At 34.1% G+C, this 18,244-nt stretch overlaps 1 protein-coding gene across 1 annotated transcript in view; it reads left to right on the top strand.

Moving 5' to 3' along the window:
• The window catches only part of LOC125662394 (uncharacterized), a 1,158,266-nt gene that overhangs the window by 14,667 nt on the left and 1,125,355 nt on the right, over positions 1-18,244 (top strand). The window contains exon 3 of the mRNA XM_056146165.1: positions 12,214-12,286. Coding sequence (XP_056002140.1) covers positions 12,214-12,286 — 73 coding nt within the window. The remainder of the gene's footprint in view (positions 1-12,213; positions 12,287-18,244) is intronic.

Raw genomic sequence — 18,244 nt, 5'->3', positions numbered from 1 at the left:
CTCGCCTGGAGAGTCGAATTTCAAACGAATTTCACCACAACTTTGCTTCAGAAGCTTATGATATGAAAAATTGATTATATCTAAAGTGTCTTTTTTTTTTTTTTTTTTTACTCCGAGTGCATCAACAAATCGGACGGAAGACCTACTCGTTGCTCGCAACGAGATCGTGTCTAGATATTATTATTATTGTTCTTTTTCTTACCGATTTTGTGCACGCGATTTCTCAAAAACGGTTGGATAGATTTTCATGAAACTTTCAGGAAAGATGTAAAATAGGATTGTCTAGAACGATTTTGCTAAAATCACTTCCGGTCGCAAGTTACGGCTGTATTTCCGTTTTTCAAATGACATTTTGTCCGGGCGTTTTCTCATAAACGGTTAAAGATTGAGTCTTCAAATTTTTAGGGATGATAGATGGTGACTTGTAGCTCTGTAATAAGGTTTATCATTGCCATCCGTCACTTCCGTCCGTCACCGGAAGTGAATAAACGAAACGTCAAATTTCAAAATTATGCTTTTGAAATAAAACTTGCACAGATTATTGTTATTTCTTTGTCTTCGCATATCTCGCTTATCTATCAACTTTTTTCTACGATATTTACAGATATTTTTGACGTTATCAACCTCTGGAGTACCATTTAATCCTTTTTCAAAATTCACTTCCGCTCGCAAGTTACGGCCGAATTTTCGTTTTCAAATGACATTTTGTCCGGGCGTTTTCTCATAAACGGTTAAAGATTGAGTCTTCAAAGTTTTAGGGATGATAGATGGTGACTTGTAGCTCTGTAGTAAGGTTTATCATTGCCGTCCGTCAGTTCTGGCCGTCACCGGAAGTGAACAAATGAAACATCAAATTTCAAAATGATGCTTTTGAAACAAAACTTGCATAGATTAATTAGGTCTCTTTCGTCGATTTATAAAATGTTAAACTTACCGGAAGTATAGCCAGCAACTTCCGGTTTTTAGAGAAAAACGTCGAAAAATTGGTCTTTCTTTGTCCTCATATCTCTCGCTTTTAGATCAACTTTTTAATGCGATATTTACAGATATTATTGACATTGTCCATATCTACTGTACCCTTGAGTAATATTTCAAAATTCACTTCCGGTCGTGGGTAAGGGCCGAATTTCCGTTTTTCAAATGACATTTTGTCCGGGCGTTTTCTCATAAACGGTTAAAGATCGAGTCTTCATACCTTTAGGCATGAATGATGGTGACTTATAGCTCGATAATAAGGTTTGTCATTGTCATCCGTCATTTCCGACCGTCACCGGAAGTGAACAAATTTCTGCTTTTGAATGAAAACGTGCATGGAATAATTAAGTCTGTTTCGGAGTTTCAGAACATGTTAGACTTACATCCTATCTCGTCAGAAAGTGGACGGAAGACCTATTCGTTGCTCGCAACGAGATCATTTCTAGTTAAGGTCTTCCGTCTCAACGGAAGACCTTATAGTGATTCTTATGTTTCTTTTCCTCTATTATTATTATTATTGTTCTTTTTCTTACCGATTTTGTGCACGCGATTTCTCTAAAACGGCTTGATAGATTTTCATGAAACTTTCAGGAAAGATGTAAAATAGTATTGTCTAGAAAAGTCTTTTTTGCTTTTGCAAAAATCACTTCCGGTCGCAAGTTACGGCTGAATCTACGTTTTTCAAATGACATTTTGTCCGGGCGTTTTCTCATAAACAGTTAAAGATTGAGACTTCAAACTTTCAGGGATGATAGATAGTGACTTGTAGCTATGCAATAGGGTAATAACATTGCCATCCGTCACTTCCGGCCGTCACCGGAAGTGAACAAAAGAAACGTCAAATTTCAAACTAATGCTTTTGAAACACAACTTGCATAGATTAATTAGATATATTTCGGCGTTTCAGAAAATGGTAGAATTACCGGAAATTTAACCAGCAACCTCCGGTTTTTAGAGAAAAACTTCGAAAAAATAGTCTTTTTTTCTCTTCGTATATCTCGTTTATTGATCAAACTTTCAATACGATATTTACATATTTTAATGACATTATCCGTCTTAAGAGAACACTGTAACACTATTTCAAAATTCACTTCCGGTCACAAGTTACGGCCGAATTTCCGTTTTTCAAATGATATTTTGTCCGGGCGTTTTCTCATAAATGGTTAAAGATTGAGTCTTCAAACTTTCAGGGATGATAGATTATGAATTGTAGCTGTGCAATAGGGTATTATCATTGCCATCCGTCACTTCCGGCCGTCACCGGAAGTGAACAAAAGAAACGCCAAATTTCAAAATTATGCTTTTGAAACAAAACTTGCATAGATTAATTAGGTCTCTTGTGGCGTTTCAGAAAATGTTAGTCTTACCGGAAGTTTAACCAGCAACTTCCGGTTTTTAGAGAAGAACTTCGGAAAAATAGTTTTTCTGTGCTATCATATCTCTCGCTTATAAAGCAAGTGTTTTTGTGATTTTCAAATATATAATTGGCATTATCCATCTTCAGAGTATAGTGAATTATTTTTTTTTTTTTTTCAAAATTCACTTCCGTTCGTTAAATATGTACGATTTCCGTTTTTTTTTTCTCCAAGTGTTTTCTCATAAATACTCAAAGATTGAGTCTTGAAGCTTTCAGGAAAATTAGATAGTGACTTGTAGATGTGACATACGTGTTTCAACTTTCTTCCTGTCACTTCCGTCATCCGCCGGAAGTATCATAAAAATATGTAATATTTCATTTTTTAAATTCTAATCCTCATAAAATTATTTAATAGAGTGTAATAAGTCATATCATTTCCACCGGAAGTTGGTTGTTCGAAACCGGAAGTTGGTTGTTCGAAACCGGAAGTTGTCCAAAAACTCAGTATTTTTTATGGAAATTTTTACTGTGGGTTCCTACGTGGTTCAATTGGAATTTTTAGTCGTTTTATGGACTACCGAGATACTTGAAAGTGAATGAAACAAAACCGAAATTGTTTACAATTGATAAATCACGTCTTACATGTATATGTTTATTTCTTTCATGTATAGTCGTTCTTCACTAATTCACTAATTGAATTCTTCCAGTCAAGGTCCTATCTCGTCAGAAATTGGACGGAAGACCTATTCGTTGCTCGCAACGAGATCATTTCTAGTTATTATTATTATTCTTTTTTTTTCTCCTTACCGATTTTTGTGCAGAAGATTTCTCGGAGATGGCTGGATCGATTTGCATCAAATTTTCAGGATTGATGCGTTGCCATTTGAAGTTTGTACCGACGTTTCAATTTTTGAAAAACCACTTTCGATTGGAAGTTATCCCCCTTTTATCGATTTTCAGATGACCATTTTGTCCAAACAAAAACTCAAAAACGATAAAAGCTAGAATGCTGAAACTTTCAGTGATGTTAGACGACATGTTGTAGTTGTGCAACTGGGTTTTCAAAATTTCAGGAAGTGCCTAGTATGGAAGCTCGGTAGGGGTCGAAAATGGAGTTTTAAAAAGTGTCCAATTTTTTTCCACGTTTTAAATCATAAATTTTTACTCGTAAATATTTTGTTTAGACATATATAACAAAAGTTGTACAGTTTATTGAGATCTTTCGTGCAATATCAAGAAATGGTCCCATGGGCTTCATGGCTCGCCTGAACCATTGAATTTCTGTTACAATGATTAACTTTTTTTTCTCAGGAAACTTTTGAGAAGACATGTAGAACAAAAGTTGTTCAGTTTCTCAAGCGTTAACTAACGATGTTAAGAAATAAGCCTGCGGGTATCATGGTTCACCTGAACAGTTGGGTTATTGTTGCAATCTCTAACATTTTTGTCAAGAAACTTTTAATAAGACATCTAGAACAAAAGTTGTTCAGTTTTGCAAGATCTTTCGAACAACATCATGAAAAAGGCCAACGGGCCTGATGACTAGCCTGAAGAGTTTGATTAGTGTCACAATTACTAACTTTTTTCTCGAGAATCTTTTGATAAGACATGTGAAACAAAAGTTGTTCAGTTTTGCAAGATCTTTCAAACGATATCAAGAAAAAGGCCCACGGGCCTTATGACTCGCCTTAACAGTCTGATAAATGTCGTATAACATTATAATCGTAAATATTTTGTTTAGACATATATAACAAAAGTTGTACAGTTTATTGAGATTTTTCGTGTTGTATCAAGAAATGGGCCCATGGGCCTCATGGCTCGCCTGAACCATTGAATTTCTGTTACAATGATTAACTTTTTCTCTCACGAAACTTTTGATAAGACATGTAGAATAAAAGTTGTTCAGTTTTGCAAGATCTATCTAATGATATCTTAAAAAAAAAATAGGCCTCCGGGCGTCATGGTTCGCCTGAACAGTGGAATTTGTATCACAATTAATAACATTAATAACTTTTTTCTCGAGAAACTTTTGACAAGACATGTAGAACAAAAGTTGTTCAGTTTCTCAAGCGTTAACTAACGATGTTAAGAAATAAGCCTGCAGGTCTCATGGCTCACCTGAACAGTTGGGTTATTGTTGCAATCTATAACATTTTTGTCAAGAAACTTTTAATAAGACATCTAGAACAAAAGTTGTTCAGTTTTTCAAGATCTTTCGAACAACATCGTGAAAAAGGCCAACGGGCCTGATGACTAGCCTGAAGAGTTTGATTAGTGTCACAATTACTAACTTTTTTCTCGAGAATCTTTTGATAAGGCATGTGGAACAAAAGTTGTTCAGTTTTGCAAGATCTTTCAAAGGATATCAAGAAAAAGGCCCACGGGCCTTATGACTCGCCTTAACAGTCTGATAAATGTCGCATAACATTATAATCGTAAATATTTTGTTTGGACATATATAACAAAAGTTGTACAGTTTATTGAGGTTTTTCGCGCTGTATCAAGAAATGGGCCAATGGGCCTTATGGCTCGCCTGAACCATTGAATTTCTGTTACAATGGTTAACGTTTTCCTCACGAAACTTTGATAAAAGATTTAGAATAAAAGTTGTTCAGTTTTGCAAGATCTATCTAATGATATCAAAAAATAGGCCTGCGGGCATCATGGCTCGCCTGAACAGTGGAATTTGTATCACAATTAATAACATTAATAACTTTTTTCTCAAGAAACTTTTGACAAGACATGTAGAACAAAAGTTGTTCAGTTTCTCAAGCGTTAACTAACGATGTTAAGAAATAAGCCTGCGGGTCTCATGGCTCACCTGAACAGTTGGGTTATTGTAGCAAGCTATAACATTTTTGTCAAGAAACTTTTAATAAGACATCTAGAACAAAAGTTGTTCAGTTTTTCAAGATCTTTCGAACAACATCATGAAAAAGGCGAACGGGCCTTGTGGTTCGCCTGAGCAGTTTGATTAGTGTCACAATCAATAACTTTTTTCTGGAGAAACTTTTGATAACACATGTAGAACAAAAGTTGTTCAGTTTTGCAAGATCTTTCAAACGATATGAAGAAAAAGGTTCACCGGCCTTATGACTCGCCTTAACAGTCTGATAAATGTCGCAATCAATAACTTTTTTCTCAAGAAAATTTTGATAGGACATGTAGAACAAAATTTGTTCAATTTTGCCAGATATATCTAGAATGATATAAAAAAAAAAAATAGGCCTTCGGGCGACATGACTCGCCTGATCAGTCGAATTTGTATCGCAGTAAATATAACAGTATTAACTTTTTTGTCGAAAAAAAGGCTGACCCCTTCAATTAGTGGCTGAGAGCGACAGAGAGTCTTTAATTGATAGCACTTAAATGATCAATATTTGTAAAAAATTACCGAAGCTAAATTGTACGTCTAGACAATATATTTGTACCATTATTCATGAACGAAAATCTCATTCGAATTCTTATATCATCACATCTAAAATTGGACGGAAGACCCACTCGTTGCTCGCAACGAGATCGCATCTAGTTAAGGTCTTCCGTTCCAGACGGAAGACCTTATAGTGATTCTACTGTTTATTAAGGTCTTCCGTTACAGACGGAAGACCTTATAGTGATTCTACTGTTTATTAAGGTCTTCCGTCTCCTGCGGAAGACCTTACTATTATTGTTCGCGTTCTTCTTCTTCATTATTATTATTATTATTATTTTCCTTGGTAGTACACGCGTTTTTCTCAGCCATTTCTCGATCGATTTTGACGAAATTTTCAGGAAAGATGTCTTTTGGTGACGAGACTTTGGTTGCAAAATTTCGTGCTTGACGTCACTTCTGGTCAGGAGTTATCTCTCTTTTAGTGACTTTTTGAAGGGCCTTGTTGTCCACACATCTCCTCCGTTAGTTTTGAAGCTAGAGTCTTGAAATTTCTACACAAGATAGAGTAAACATTTTAGAAGATTTGTGGGGGATTCGATTTTACCGGAGGCGATTTGCCTAAACGCTCGCCTGGACCTGAAAAAATGGATGCCAAAATTTTTCGTCGATTTCGGTGATTTTTGACCTTTGATCTCCAATATCTTTTTTGTTGCAAATATTTTGTTAAGATATGTAGAACAAAAGTTGTGCACATTTACAAGATCTTTTCGAAAATATCAAGATTTAGGGGCTAGCCCCTTAAATTAGGGATCTACAAGGGCTCAAAGTCTAGATCAAATATCTCAAAAATCGTTAATATTTTGGTATAAGTCAAAGAACAAAAAATGTTCATCTCAACAATCCAAATCTATTCATATAAAAATTTAGGTCATATGTTACGTAATAAGGGATTTTAAGGGCCAAAACCATAAATTTTTTACCCCTTGTATCTCGAAAACGACAAATATTTTGAAAAGCAATAAAGAACAAAAGTTGTTCAGAATGATGATCTGAACAATATGCATATTTCGTTTTTACCGTATGTGGCCCCGTTAGGGAGCTACAGTTTGGCCCCTAAAAATTACTTCTAGAAATAACTCGAGAACGGTAAAGAATTTCTAAATACTTGTTGAACAAAAAATGTTTGAAATGCCATGACCTTTCTTACGATATCAAGCAAAAGGGGCTGACCCTTTAAATTAGGGGCCCAGAAGGGTCCAAAGGTTTATGAGAATATCTCAGAAACTATTAATATTTTGTAATAAGTCATTGAAGCGGAAATGTTTATCTAAACAAGCTTGTTCTTATCAAATCAAAACGTAGGTCATATGTTACGTAATAAGGGATTTTAAGGGCCAAAATCATAAATAATTGACGCCTCATATCTTGAAAACGACAAATATTTTGAAAAGCATTATTGAACAAAAGTTGTTCAGAATGATAATCTAAACAATATGTACATTTCGTTTTTTCCCTATGTGGCCCCGTTAGGGAGCTACAGTTTGGCCCCTAAATATTTCTTGTAGAGATAACTCGAGAACGGTAAAGAATTTCTAAATACTTGTTGAGCAAAAAATGTTTAAAATGACAAGGCCTTTCTTACGATATCAAGCAAAACGGGCTGGCCCTTTAAATTAGGGGTTCAGAAGGGTCCAAATGTTTTTGAGAATATCTCAGAAACTATTAATATTTTATAATAAGTTGTAGAAGCGGAAATGTTCATCTCAACGAGCTTGATCTTATCAAATCAAAAAGTAGGTCATATGTTACGTAATTAGAGATTTTAAGGGCCAAAATCGTAAATATTTGACGCCTCATATCTTTAAAACGACATATTTTTTGAAAAGCATTATTGAACAAAAGTTGTTCAATGTGTCATAACCTATCGATCAATATAAAAAAAAATGGGTCTGTGGGCCTCATGGCTCGCCTGTAGAGTCGATTTTTGTCGATATCAGTCGATTTCAAAAACTTGTAACTGGTAAATATTTTGTAAGGACATATTGAACAAAAGTTGTTCAGTTTATCGAGATCTATCGATTGATATCAAGAAATAGGCCTATGGTCCTAATGGCTCGCCTGTAGAGTCGATGTTTTGTCGATATCGGTCGATCTCAATAACTTTTTACAGGTAAATATTTTGTAAAGACATATAGAACTAAAGTTGTTGAGTCTATAGAGGGCTAACAAATGACATCAAGAAATAGGCCCGCGGGCCTTATGGCTCGCCTGGAGAGTCGAATTTCAAACGAATTTCACCGCAACTTTGCTTCAGAAGCTTATGATATGAAAAATTGATTATATCTAAAGTGTCTTAAAGTCGGACACTAAATTGGGACTCATTTGTCTTTTTTTTTTTTTTAACTCCGAGTGCATCAACAAATCGGACGGAAGACCTACTCGTTGCTCGCAACGAGATCGTGTCTAGTTATTATTATTATTTTTTTGACCAAATTTTGTGCAGGAGTTTTCTCGAAAACTAAACAGTGGTTTTCAGTGAGACTTTCAGGAAAAATGCATTTTATTATGAACTTCGTTTATCACAAAAACAATTGGGAAAATTCCATTTCGGTTCCAAGTTATTGACAATTTCCTGATTTTCCAATGGAACTTTGTCCGCGAGTGATCTCAGGAACGGCTAAAGATATGAACTGGAGACTTATTAGAGATGATAGAACATGACTTATAGATTTGTAGAATTACTATTTCGTACGTCGTCATCACCTCCGGTCGCTACCGGAAGCGAATTTAAAAAATAGATTTTTTCAACTTTTTTGTTTTTTAATGTTTTTCTTTGATACAGGTAAGATAAATAGAGACTTTTTACAGAATGCTGAATATGATATTGGTTTTTAAATTGATCAAACCAAACTCTAGATATTTTTAATTTTCATTTTGAAACGATATCCTCGCTAGCCTAATGGTTAGCGTAGTGGATTTTCATGCAGGCGTCCCGGGTTCAATCCCCCAGATTACTGGAATATTTTTTCCCCACTTTATAACAAATGAAGAATTTAAGGTTATCTACTGGACACGGAAAGAACGGAAGACCTTCTTGTTGCCATGGCAACAAGTTTCTAGTTAGTGTTATTATTATTATTTTTTTGACCAAATTTTGTGCAGGAGTTTTCTCGAAAACTACACAGTGGTTTTCAGTGAAACTTTCAGGAAAAATGCATTATATTATGGACTTTGTTTATCACAAAAAAAAATTGTGAAAATTCCATTTCGGTTTCAAGTTATGGACAATTTTCTGATTTTCCAATGGAACTTTGTCCGCGAGTGATATACAGGAAGGGCTAAAGATATGAACTGGAGACTTATTAGAGATGATAGAACATGACTTATAGATTTGCAGAATCACTATTTCGGACGTCTTCATCACTTCCGGTCGCTACCAGAAGCGAATTTAAAAATAGATTTTTTCAACTTTTTTGTTTTTAATGTTTTTCTTTGATAAAGGTAAGATAAATAGAGACTCTTTATAGAATGCTGAATATGATATTTGTTTTTAAATTGATCAAACCAAACTCTAGATATTCGTAATTTTCATTTTGAAGCGATGTCCTCGCTAGCCTAATGGTTAGCGTAGTGGATTTTCATGCGGGCGACCCGGGTTCAATCCCCAGATTACTCGAATATTTTTCCCACTTTTTCCAGCTTAAAAATGAAATTTCATTCTTGAAATGATGTCTTGTATTTGTTCCGTGCGTTATATCGATATTTTCTCAATATCAACATTTTATAATTCTTCATGCATGCAGAACTATGTACAGGGAATGCATAACGTACATGTAATACATGTGTATTTGTTATGAGTGAAGAAAAAACTTTTCTGATAACAGAGAAGAACTTAGTATTCCGAAAACATTGATCTACCGTTCACATTCAATCTGGTTAATACTACAAACCATTAATTTTCTCATATTTTATTTCCTCGGGAGAAAGGAGTAACTGAGATTGTATAACGATTATATATATTGTGATATCAATACAATTTTTTTCCCTATTTCTTTATCTATATACTTTATAAGTGGCACATACATATGTACTTCTACATGCATTCAAATTAATATCAATAGTATTAATACTGTAATTTTCTTATTGAAGCAACGGTCCTCGCTAACACAATGGTTAGCGTGTTCGATTTTCACTTGGGCGATCCGAGTTCGATTCCCAAAATACCTGTACTTTTTCAAATTATTTTTTCTACGTTTTTATCATTACTTTCATGTTTGGTATTATGCAATGGCCAAATTATGTTATTTTCACTGTTCTTATGTAAATTAGAATTATCATGTAGGTTCCCAAAATAATTGGGCACACGTTCGCATCTAATCTGCTAAATACTATTATTAATTTTCTTGCATTTAAAGTAATTCGGGACGATATATCGATTCACTATGAAAACATTAGAGATTCATCTTCATATCTATTTTGCTAAAAAGGAAATATGAGTATTTTAAGAATAAAAAAGGTAAATACACAAAGAATTAAAACCTAAGAACTGAATAAAACAGTCATTGGATTTGGGAAAGAAATAGCATACGAAGTGCAAGGATATAATTATTGTTGCAGTGACAGAACAGATAATAGATACCCATTGAGTACAATCAGTGGTTATCCAATGAAGAAGAAATTTCTATTTGCACTGCATTAGTTTATAAATTTGGCACTACAGTAAAACGTATAACAAATGAAGAATTTAAGGTTATCTACTGCACACGGAAAGAACGGAAGACCTTCTTGTTGCCATGGCGATTATATGAAAGTGCTTCGACTGATCAACTTCAAACTTTATGAGCTGATAGGGGGTCATAAGGAGGGGTGCAATCAACTTTTTAAATTTTCAAAATGGCCACCGTTTCAAAATGGCCGCCAAAAATGTCAAAAAATCAAAGTTGTCAGATTTCAACCAAATTTTATTTCTAGGGTAATATTGTGACCTCGAGTCCATTTACACCATCAAATTTTTTTTTGAGCCGCCATTTTCAAAATGGACGCCATATACTGAAATATTTGAAAGTGTTAAAATCTTTACAACATTTGGGTTCTGGGGTCACTTGAGGGTCCACAGTTGTTTTCTAGCATCAGTATTTCCTTCCTATCTATTTTTGAATGTTTCAAAATGGCCGCCATTGAAGAAAATGGCGGACAAAAAACAAGTCCGTCGGATTTCAACCAAATTTAGTTCCTAGGGTTTTTGGAGGATCCTGAGTGCATATTTGGCATCAAAAACCATTTCTGACATAGGGAGGTGTTCGGAGACATTTGTGTTGGCATCCCAACACAGTTATAGCTCGTTATTATTTTCTTCTTATTCTTATTATTCCTCTTCTTTAGTGAGAAATTTGTCCGCGCGATTTTGTAAAAGTTGAGTCTATTTCCACTATCAACTATATTTTTTGAGCCACCGTTTTCAAAATGGCCGCCATATACCGAAATATTTGAAAATGTTAACATCTCTAGAGCATTTGGGTTCTGGGTTCAATTGAGGGTCCACAGTTCTTTTTTAACATCAGTATTTCTTTTTAATCTATTTTCGAATGTTTCAAAATGGCCGCCATTGAAGAAAATGGCGGCAAAAAATCAAGTCTGTCAGATTAAAAATACAAAAATTAAAAGCATTATAATTCAATCCAAAGTTGAAGTTAGGAAATATAATATTTCATTATCATTGTAAATCTAGTAGTTGGTAGAAACTGGGAGCACAAATTATGTCTATATGTTATTACAAGTTGAGGGACAGTTTGTGAGAGTATGTATAGAATTTGAAGACCAAAACGTAAAGTATATGCTGTAGACCGTGCTTAGTTTCGATAGAACCATTTTCTTGCTGTTTATCTACGTCTCTGTCCAAATGTTTTTTTAAAAGTACATGGACAAAGGCTACTGTGTCCTCGCGCCGACAAAAAATATTCATGTCTTTTTCCTCATACATTCCTTCGAAATTGAAAAAAAAAAACTCAGTCTAATTCCTATCTACTGACATCTAGTTCACCGATTAACGGCACAAAACACCCTAAAACAGTGTTATTTACAAGCCGTTAATGTGATAATTGGTTTTTTGTTCATTAAATCTAATCTATTTATGAAATGGATAACAACTCTTTTCGCTCGAGGTCGCATATGACGTCACACATATTGGCGCGTAAAATATCGAAGCAAATGATTTGAATTATGTTGCTTTCAAACTTGAAAACTACGCAATATGTTTTACTTAAAACACATGTAAAGTAGTTTCAGGTATGAAATGAATTAGTTTTGCTGGGGAAAAAATTAAAAAAATGTGAGATACATGCTATGTGTCCTTTAAAGCCCTTGACATTTAAAATAATAAACAATTTAGATACAACAAAGAACAAAATTGAATAAAAAGGACATAAAACTGAGGTTACATTATAACTATGAGTAGACAAAACTATATAATTTTTTCACGACTCATAAGTAACCTTTCCTTTATTCCCAGAATGCAAGTGCAAATTCATCCAGAGCATCTTCCCCAGACAGTGCTTTTTATGAAGAATTGTCATCCAATCCAGGTTTGTAATGTCTATGTCTACAATAATTTCAAAAGATTTCAATTAATCCCTTTAAAATGTTATACTACTGATCATTGTGTTAACGTTTTTGTGTAAAGCTGGAAATAATAAAAAAAGAAAATTATATTTCAAATGACCGTTTCATTCATGACTCCATCTTTGAGTAGATTGTTACACCTTTTATTCGTCTTGCAGAAATTCATTTAACACACACACACACACACACACACACACACACACACACACACACACACACACACACATACGTGTAACGCGTGTCAAATGAACACCTTAACTCCCCACCTGCAACTGAACACTTCTACAGTTATTGGTATTTTAGTACGAAAATTTACTATTTGGTACTAAAAACAACATAGAAGACATTGCTGCGGTCGAAATTTGTGAAATATAGTTTTATTCTCTCCTTGAATTTTTGCTTATCAAGTGAACACTTTCCTTTACACACTGTCAATTGAACACTTTCCTTTACACACAGGCAATTGATCACTTTTCTTTACACACGGTCAATTGAACACTTTCCTTTACACACAGGCAATTGAACACTTTCCTTTACACACGGTCAATTGAACACTTTCCTTTACACACAGGCAATTGAACACTTTCCTTTACACACAGGGGATTGAACACTTTCTTTTACACACGGTCAATTGAACACTTTCCTTTACACACGGTCAATTGAACACTTTCCTTTACACACAGGCAATTGAACACTCTGAAACACGCGGCCAGTTAAACACTCTGATACACACGGGCAATCAAACACTTTGAAACATCCAAACAATCATTCTCACCACGCTAAATACATAAGGCCAATCTCTAAAACTTACAAAAAAGTGTGAAACGATTACATAAATGGAAATTGGGATGGGATAGACAGGGAATCCACACATTTCGTTGAAATTATCGCCTTAAGAAAATCAACAACAAAAAGGGGGGGGGGGATAGTATTGATTGGATGATTGATTGCTTATATAATTTACGTCCCGTCGAGAATATTTTATTCATATTGAGACGTAACCAGCTTTAAGCGGAGTACCTATCCAATGTATCCATAGGGTTCAAGGTCGTAGCAGTGAGGGTTCTTTGAAATTTCGTGCGAACACCTACTACATGTACGACCAGGGATCTACGTTTATAAGGTCACATCTAAAAGATCCGTGATTCTCACTTCTAAATGTCGAGCGTTTGGCGAAGGAGCAATCACTACCAATTTCAACGTCTTAAAATTGGGTTTGCGAATGAACGGTGCTTGAACTCACGACCTCCCGGTTACGAAGCGAACTCTCTACCATTGAGCTACCGCGACCGGTCGGGGGAGGGGTAGTAGTGTCCATAATGATAACTTTAATTGTAATAATAACTTATAATAAGTATCATTATATATATATATATATATATATATATAATATATATATAAAGCACTAAATAATCACAACTAGGTACTGAAAATTTTCGCCCCAGCCCGGGGTCGAACCAGCGACGTACGGCACCCACAGCCAAGCAAGATTGTCAAACCAGTGCGTAAGTCCACTCGGCCACAACGATTTCCCTGATATATATATATATATATATATATATATATATATATATATATATATATATATATTATACTTCTATGATTATAGACTCCCTCGTTTGTCAATACATGCTGTACGAGCCAGACTCGGTAGTAATTCAACCAAAAAGTATGATAAATAAAATCAAAATTCTGTATAATGCAGTGCCTAAAAGATCTAAAACAAGTATTAATAATTATATACATTTTTTGTATTACTTTTAAGTTTTTTGTTGACTTTTGATATAGATAAAAATTAGATATCTTTGTAAAAAAAAAAATGTTACGCGATATCTTAATTCCACTCCAAAAGGTAACATTTTCATGAACATTCTGTGTAAATGTAACTACATAGATGTGGCCTTACAGAAAACTTTAATCAAACGTTGCAAAAACCATAAATTGTTTGAAAATCCGGTGTATAACACCAGTTTATATAACTTCAGAATCAGGATTTGCTCCAGATTCCTTCATATACTGTTACAAAAATATCTACATGTTTATGATATGTACATGGAAATTATGTCAATTTTGACTATCATCTCACTTTAAAATATGAGGACAAAATTGTAATAGAAAACCCCCAAAAATCACGATTTTCCTTCATCTTAGATATTTTTGTTTAGAGATTTCGTGCTTTAGGCACTCATTACGTCCTCCCCTTGGATAATTCCTGGTTTCGCTCCCGCCACATGCCAACAACTAAATATCCGCTAAACGTGTTGGACCCCCCCCCCCCCCCCCCCCTGTATGAATGACTTGATTATCTCTTTTAATTCAATAGATCTTTTTAATTATATATACAGGGCTATTTCATAAGTAATTAATGCGCACATCGTTGTTTTGTTTTTAAAAAGAGAGCAACAATTCAATTAAAGAAATCATTCATTCAGTTGTGGATATGTCGAATTAATTAAGGATTATATCTCAATTAGATAATTACTCTCACTAACATAATTATTGCACGCATCAATTTAATTAATGATATCATTAATTCAATAGAAGAGAGCAATAATCCATTTATTGCGCACATTAAGTGATGTTAGCATTAATGAATTATTGCTCTCTTCAATTGAATTGTAGCATGCATTAATTCTATTGTTGGTATCATTAAATTATAATTCATTTGAGGAATGCAACAATTAAGTTAGTGTGTGCATCAATTCAGCGGAATAAATAATGATATCAATAATTCAATTCAAATGAAGATATCATTAATTATTTGAAGAGATCTTTGATTGCAATGTTGCGTGCATGAAATGAATTAATAATATCTTCAAATAATTAAAGATATCTTCAAATATCTGAGTTTGTTATTTTGGCGCTCCATAGATCTAAAACTTCCTAGTGGATTTCAGTGCTTTCTGACTCAAGACATCATACCAGTTCTTGCCACAAATGAATCTCACCATACAAGTGATCTAGCCACCTCTCTTTTAATCTCTTCATAGTATTCATATACGTAAGAGGATTTTTCTCCTTGAAAAGGTGATATTTAAAAATTTGTCACTCTTTAAGGAATTTTATGATCCCCTAATAGTATGTACATGTACCACGGTAATTTCTGAACTGTTCGGTGAAAATGTTGACAATCAAGAATCAGTCACTGGTTATTCATGTGAAATTTAGCTATCTCATATGAATAAACTCTTGATTATTTTACTACAATGTACCATATTAACCAATTTCGGAAATAATTCCTTATTTGTCTTAAATTTTAATTTGATATAAAGATCAAGCAAACTGAAACAATAAACCAAAGTTCACATTGAACACCAGTGAGGCAATCATATACAAATATCAAATTCATATATTATAGAATTCATTAAGATATTTGAATTATTCTAATCTTTTAATGTTTCATGGTAGCAATGAAAACAGCAGGTCTTTTATTCTCAGTCATATATTTTATTATATAACAGGGGATATTACATGTACAATTAGTAAATATATATACATCATATATGTAATTGCATGTGCGAGAAAAATGTATACATACATACATAAGTAATTCAACCACAGACATATCCATAAATTTACATTTAATACATTGAATGAATTGAATATGTCCTTTGATTAAATAATCAACAAAGATGGATCCATATGATAATACATGTATTTGTAAAAGAAAAAAAGGAGTTCCATTTCTCATACAAATGATATAGGTAGAAATATCAAAATCAACAAGAGGCCCATGGGCCACATCGCTCACCTGAGTCATCTTGGCCCTGCTGTTTTGATTTTTAAATGCTATTTTATCAATCTTTATTCTCATGAATAATGTGACCCAAACCTAGCTCTAAAGAACACAACATTACTAAAATGAAATCATATAAGACAAAGATATGACTAGCATGATATTGCTGTTCTGGATAAGACCAAGGTAAAAAGTCGTAGGTCTTGGTATGATATGAAAGACCTTGCCATAAGTAATCAATATACAAAACATAAATGCCCTATCTAAAATAGTCCTGGATATACTTAATACGTTATACTTTCTTAAAAGTATGTCAAACTCAGAGTTCAGGGTCACAAGGTCAAATAACATAATATGATTGATTGTTTTAACTGTTTTCCGCCACACTCAACAATTTTTCAGTTATCTGGTGGTGCCCAGTTTTTATTGGTGGAAGAGAGAACCCAGATACAATGTACCTGGGAAGAGACCCCCGACCTTCCGAGAGTAAACTGGAAAACTTTCTCAATTACCGGTGCGAGCAGGATTCAAACCCGTGCCAACCAGAGGTGAGAGGCTCCTCAACAAGATGAAAGGTTTTATCATAAGAAATTCATAATATATATGAAAGATCTACCTTAAACACAATGTAGTTCAGGACATACTGAATAGGTCAGATTTGTTTTGCCATAAAAATTGTATATACAAGATATGAAAGTCCTAGCTTAAATAGTTCAAGAGATATCTTTAAAGAATTTTCCTTTATATCAGCTAGCATATAAAACTTTGACCCCCTATTGTTACCACACCATAACTCCCGGGGAAATGATTTTAACAAACTTGAATATGCACTATGTCAAGAAGGTTTAATGTAAATTTGTGTGCTTCATACTAAATTTGAAAAGAATTCCGTTATTTGAATCGTAGATTGATCGCTGTGCGGTATCTTCATCTTTCAGTTATAGAATTTAGTTAAAAATGTTCAATTGTTAATGTCGACGGACTACAACAGATGCAGATCAATAGCAATATGTCATCTGAGTTTACTCAAGTGACCTAAAATTGTATAATTTTTCTAAAGCTTTTGAAAATTGATAATGCTATAAAAGCCTAGTCTGATCCCTTACACTCCATTTCAATAGTTAAGCGTAAAAACAGACTGGTGGGGATGGGGACCAAACTTAAGAAAGCTGTGAGATTAGTTCAATATTCAAACCTACAGTATTTGAATAATAAGTATTTAACCCAACTGGGATGATTTCATCCTAAATATTTCACTAAAAATATTTGTGAGGATATTAGTTCACACAGACATTATGTTTCAAAATGAGTATGAGTATGGAAATGAACTGGGGTTCAAATTGACTGGCTACTTAACATGGCTACATCAACAAAGAAATTGAAATCACTTGAAGCTGTTTTGGGGTTATATGTGGGTTTAGAAAATATTTGAAAGTATGTTTGGAAACAAGTATAGTGGGAAAATATGTTGGGAATTATTTAATATTAAATTCATGAGACAGCGATGCAGGAATGCAGTGATAGAGGGACTTAAACATGCACTTTTTTTCTCTGCCATAAATTGAAGTTTTTTTTATAAGGGGTTCATCTGAAGCTCTCTTTTCAAAGAGCTACGGTTCTGCATCTAGTTTTTGAGGAGAAGATTTTAAAAGATTTTCCTTGTATATATTTCACATGTAAAACTTAAATCCCCTATTGTGACCCCCACCCTACCCCTGTGAGCTTTTTACAAACTTGAATATGCACTATATATGAATGTAAAACTTTGATTCTTTATTGTGACCCCACCCTACCCCCAGAGACCATGATTTGCACAAAACAGGAACCTTTCGTGTGAATTCAACTTTCCTGGTCCAGTGGTTCTTGAAAAGGTTTTTTAAATGACCCCACCCTATTTTTGCATTTCCATGATTATTTCTTTTTTGAAGGGTGCATGACCCTTTATATGAACAAACTTGAATACCCTTTATCTATTGATGATGCATACCAAGTTTGATTGAAACTGGCCCAGTGGTTCACTCTGGAGAAGAAAATGAAAATGTGAAAAGTTTATAAACAGACAGACGACAGGCAAAGGTGATCAGAAAAGCTCACTTGAGCCTTTGGCTCAGGTGAGCCAAAAAAGTATACAAACATGTTTAATGTTAAACTTGTTTGTTTTATTGCTAAACAGCTCCATTGCCAG

Source organism: Ostrea edulis, chromosome 8, assembly GCF_947568905.1.
Source record: "Ostrea edulis chromosome 8, xbOstEdul1.1, whole genome shotgun sequence".
Lineage (NCBI taxonomy): Eukaryota > Metazoa > Mollusca > Bivalvia > Ostreida > Ostreidae > Ostrea > Ostrea edulis.
The sequence above is the reverse complement of the archived record's forward strand: the minus strand, read 5'-3'. Positions and strand labels throughout refer to the sequence as shown.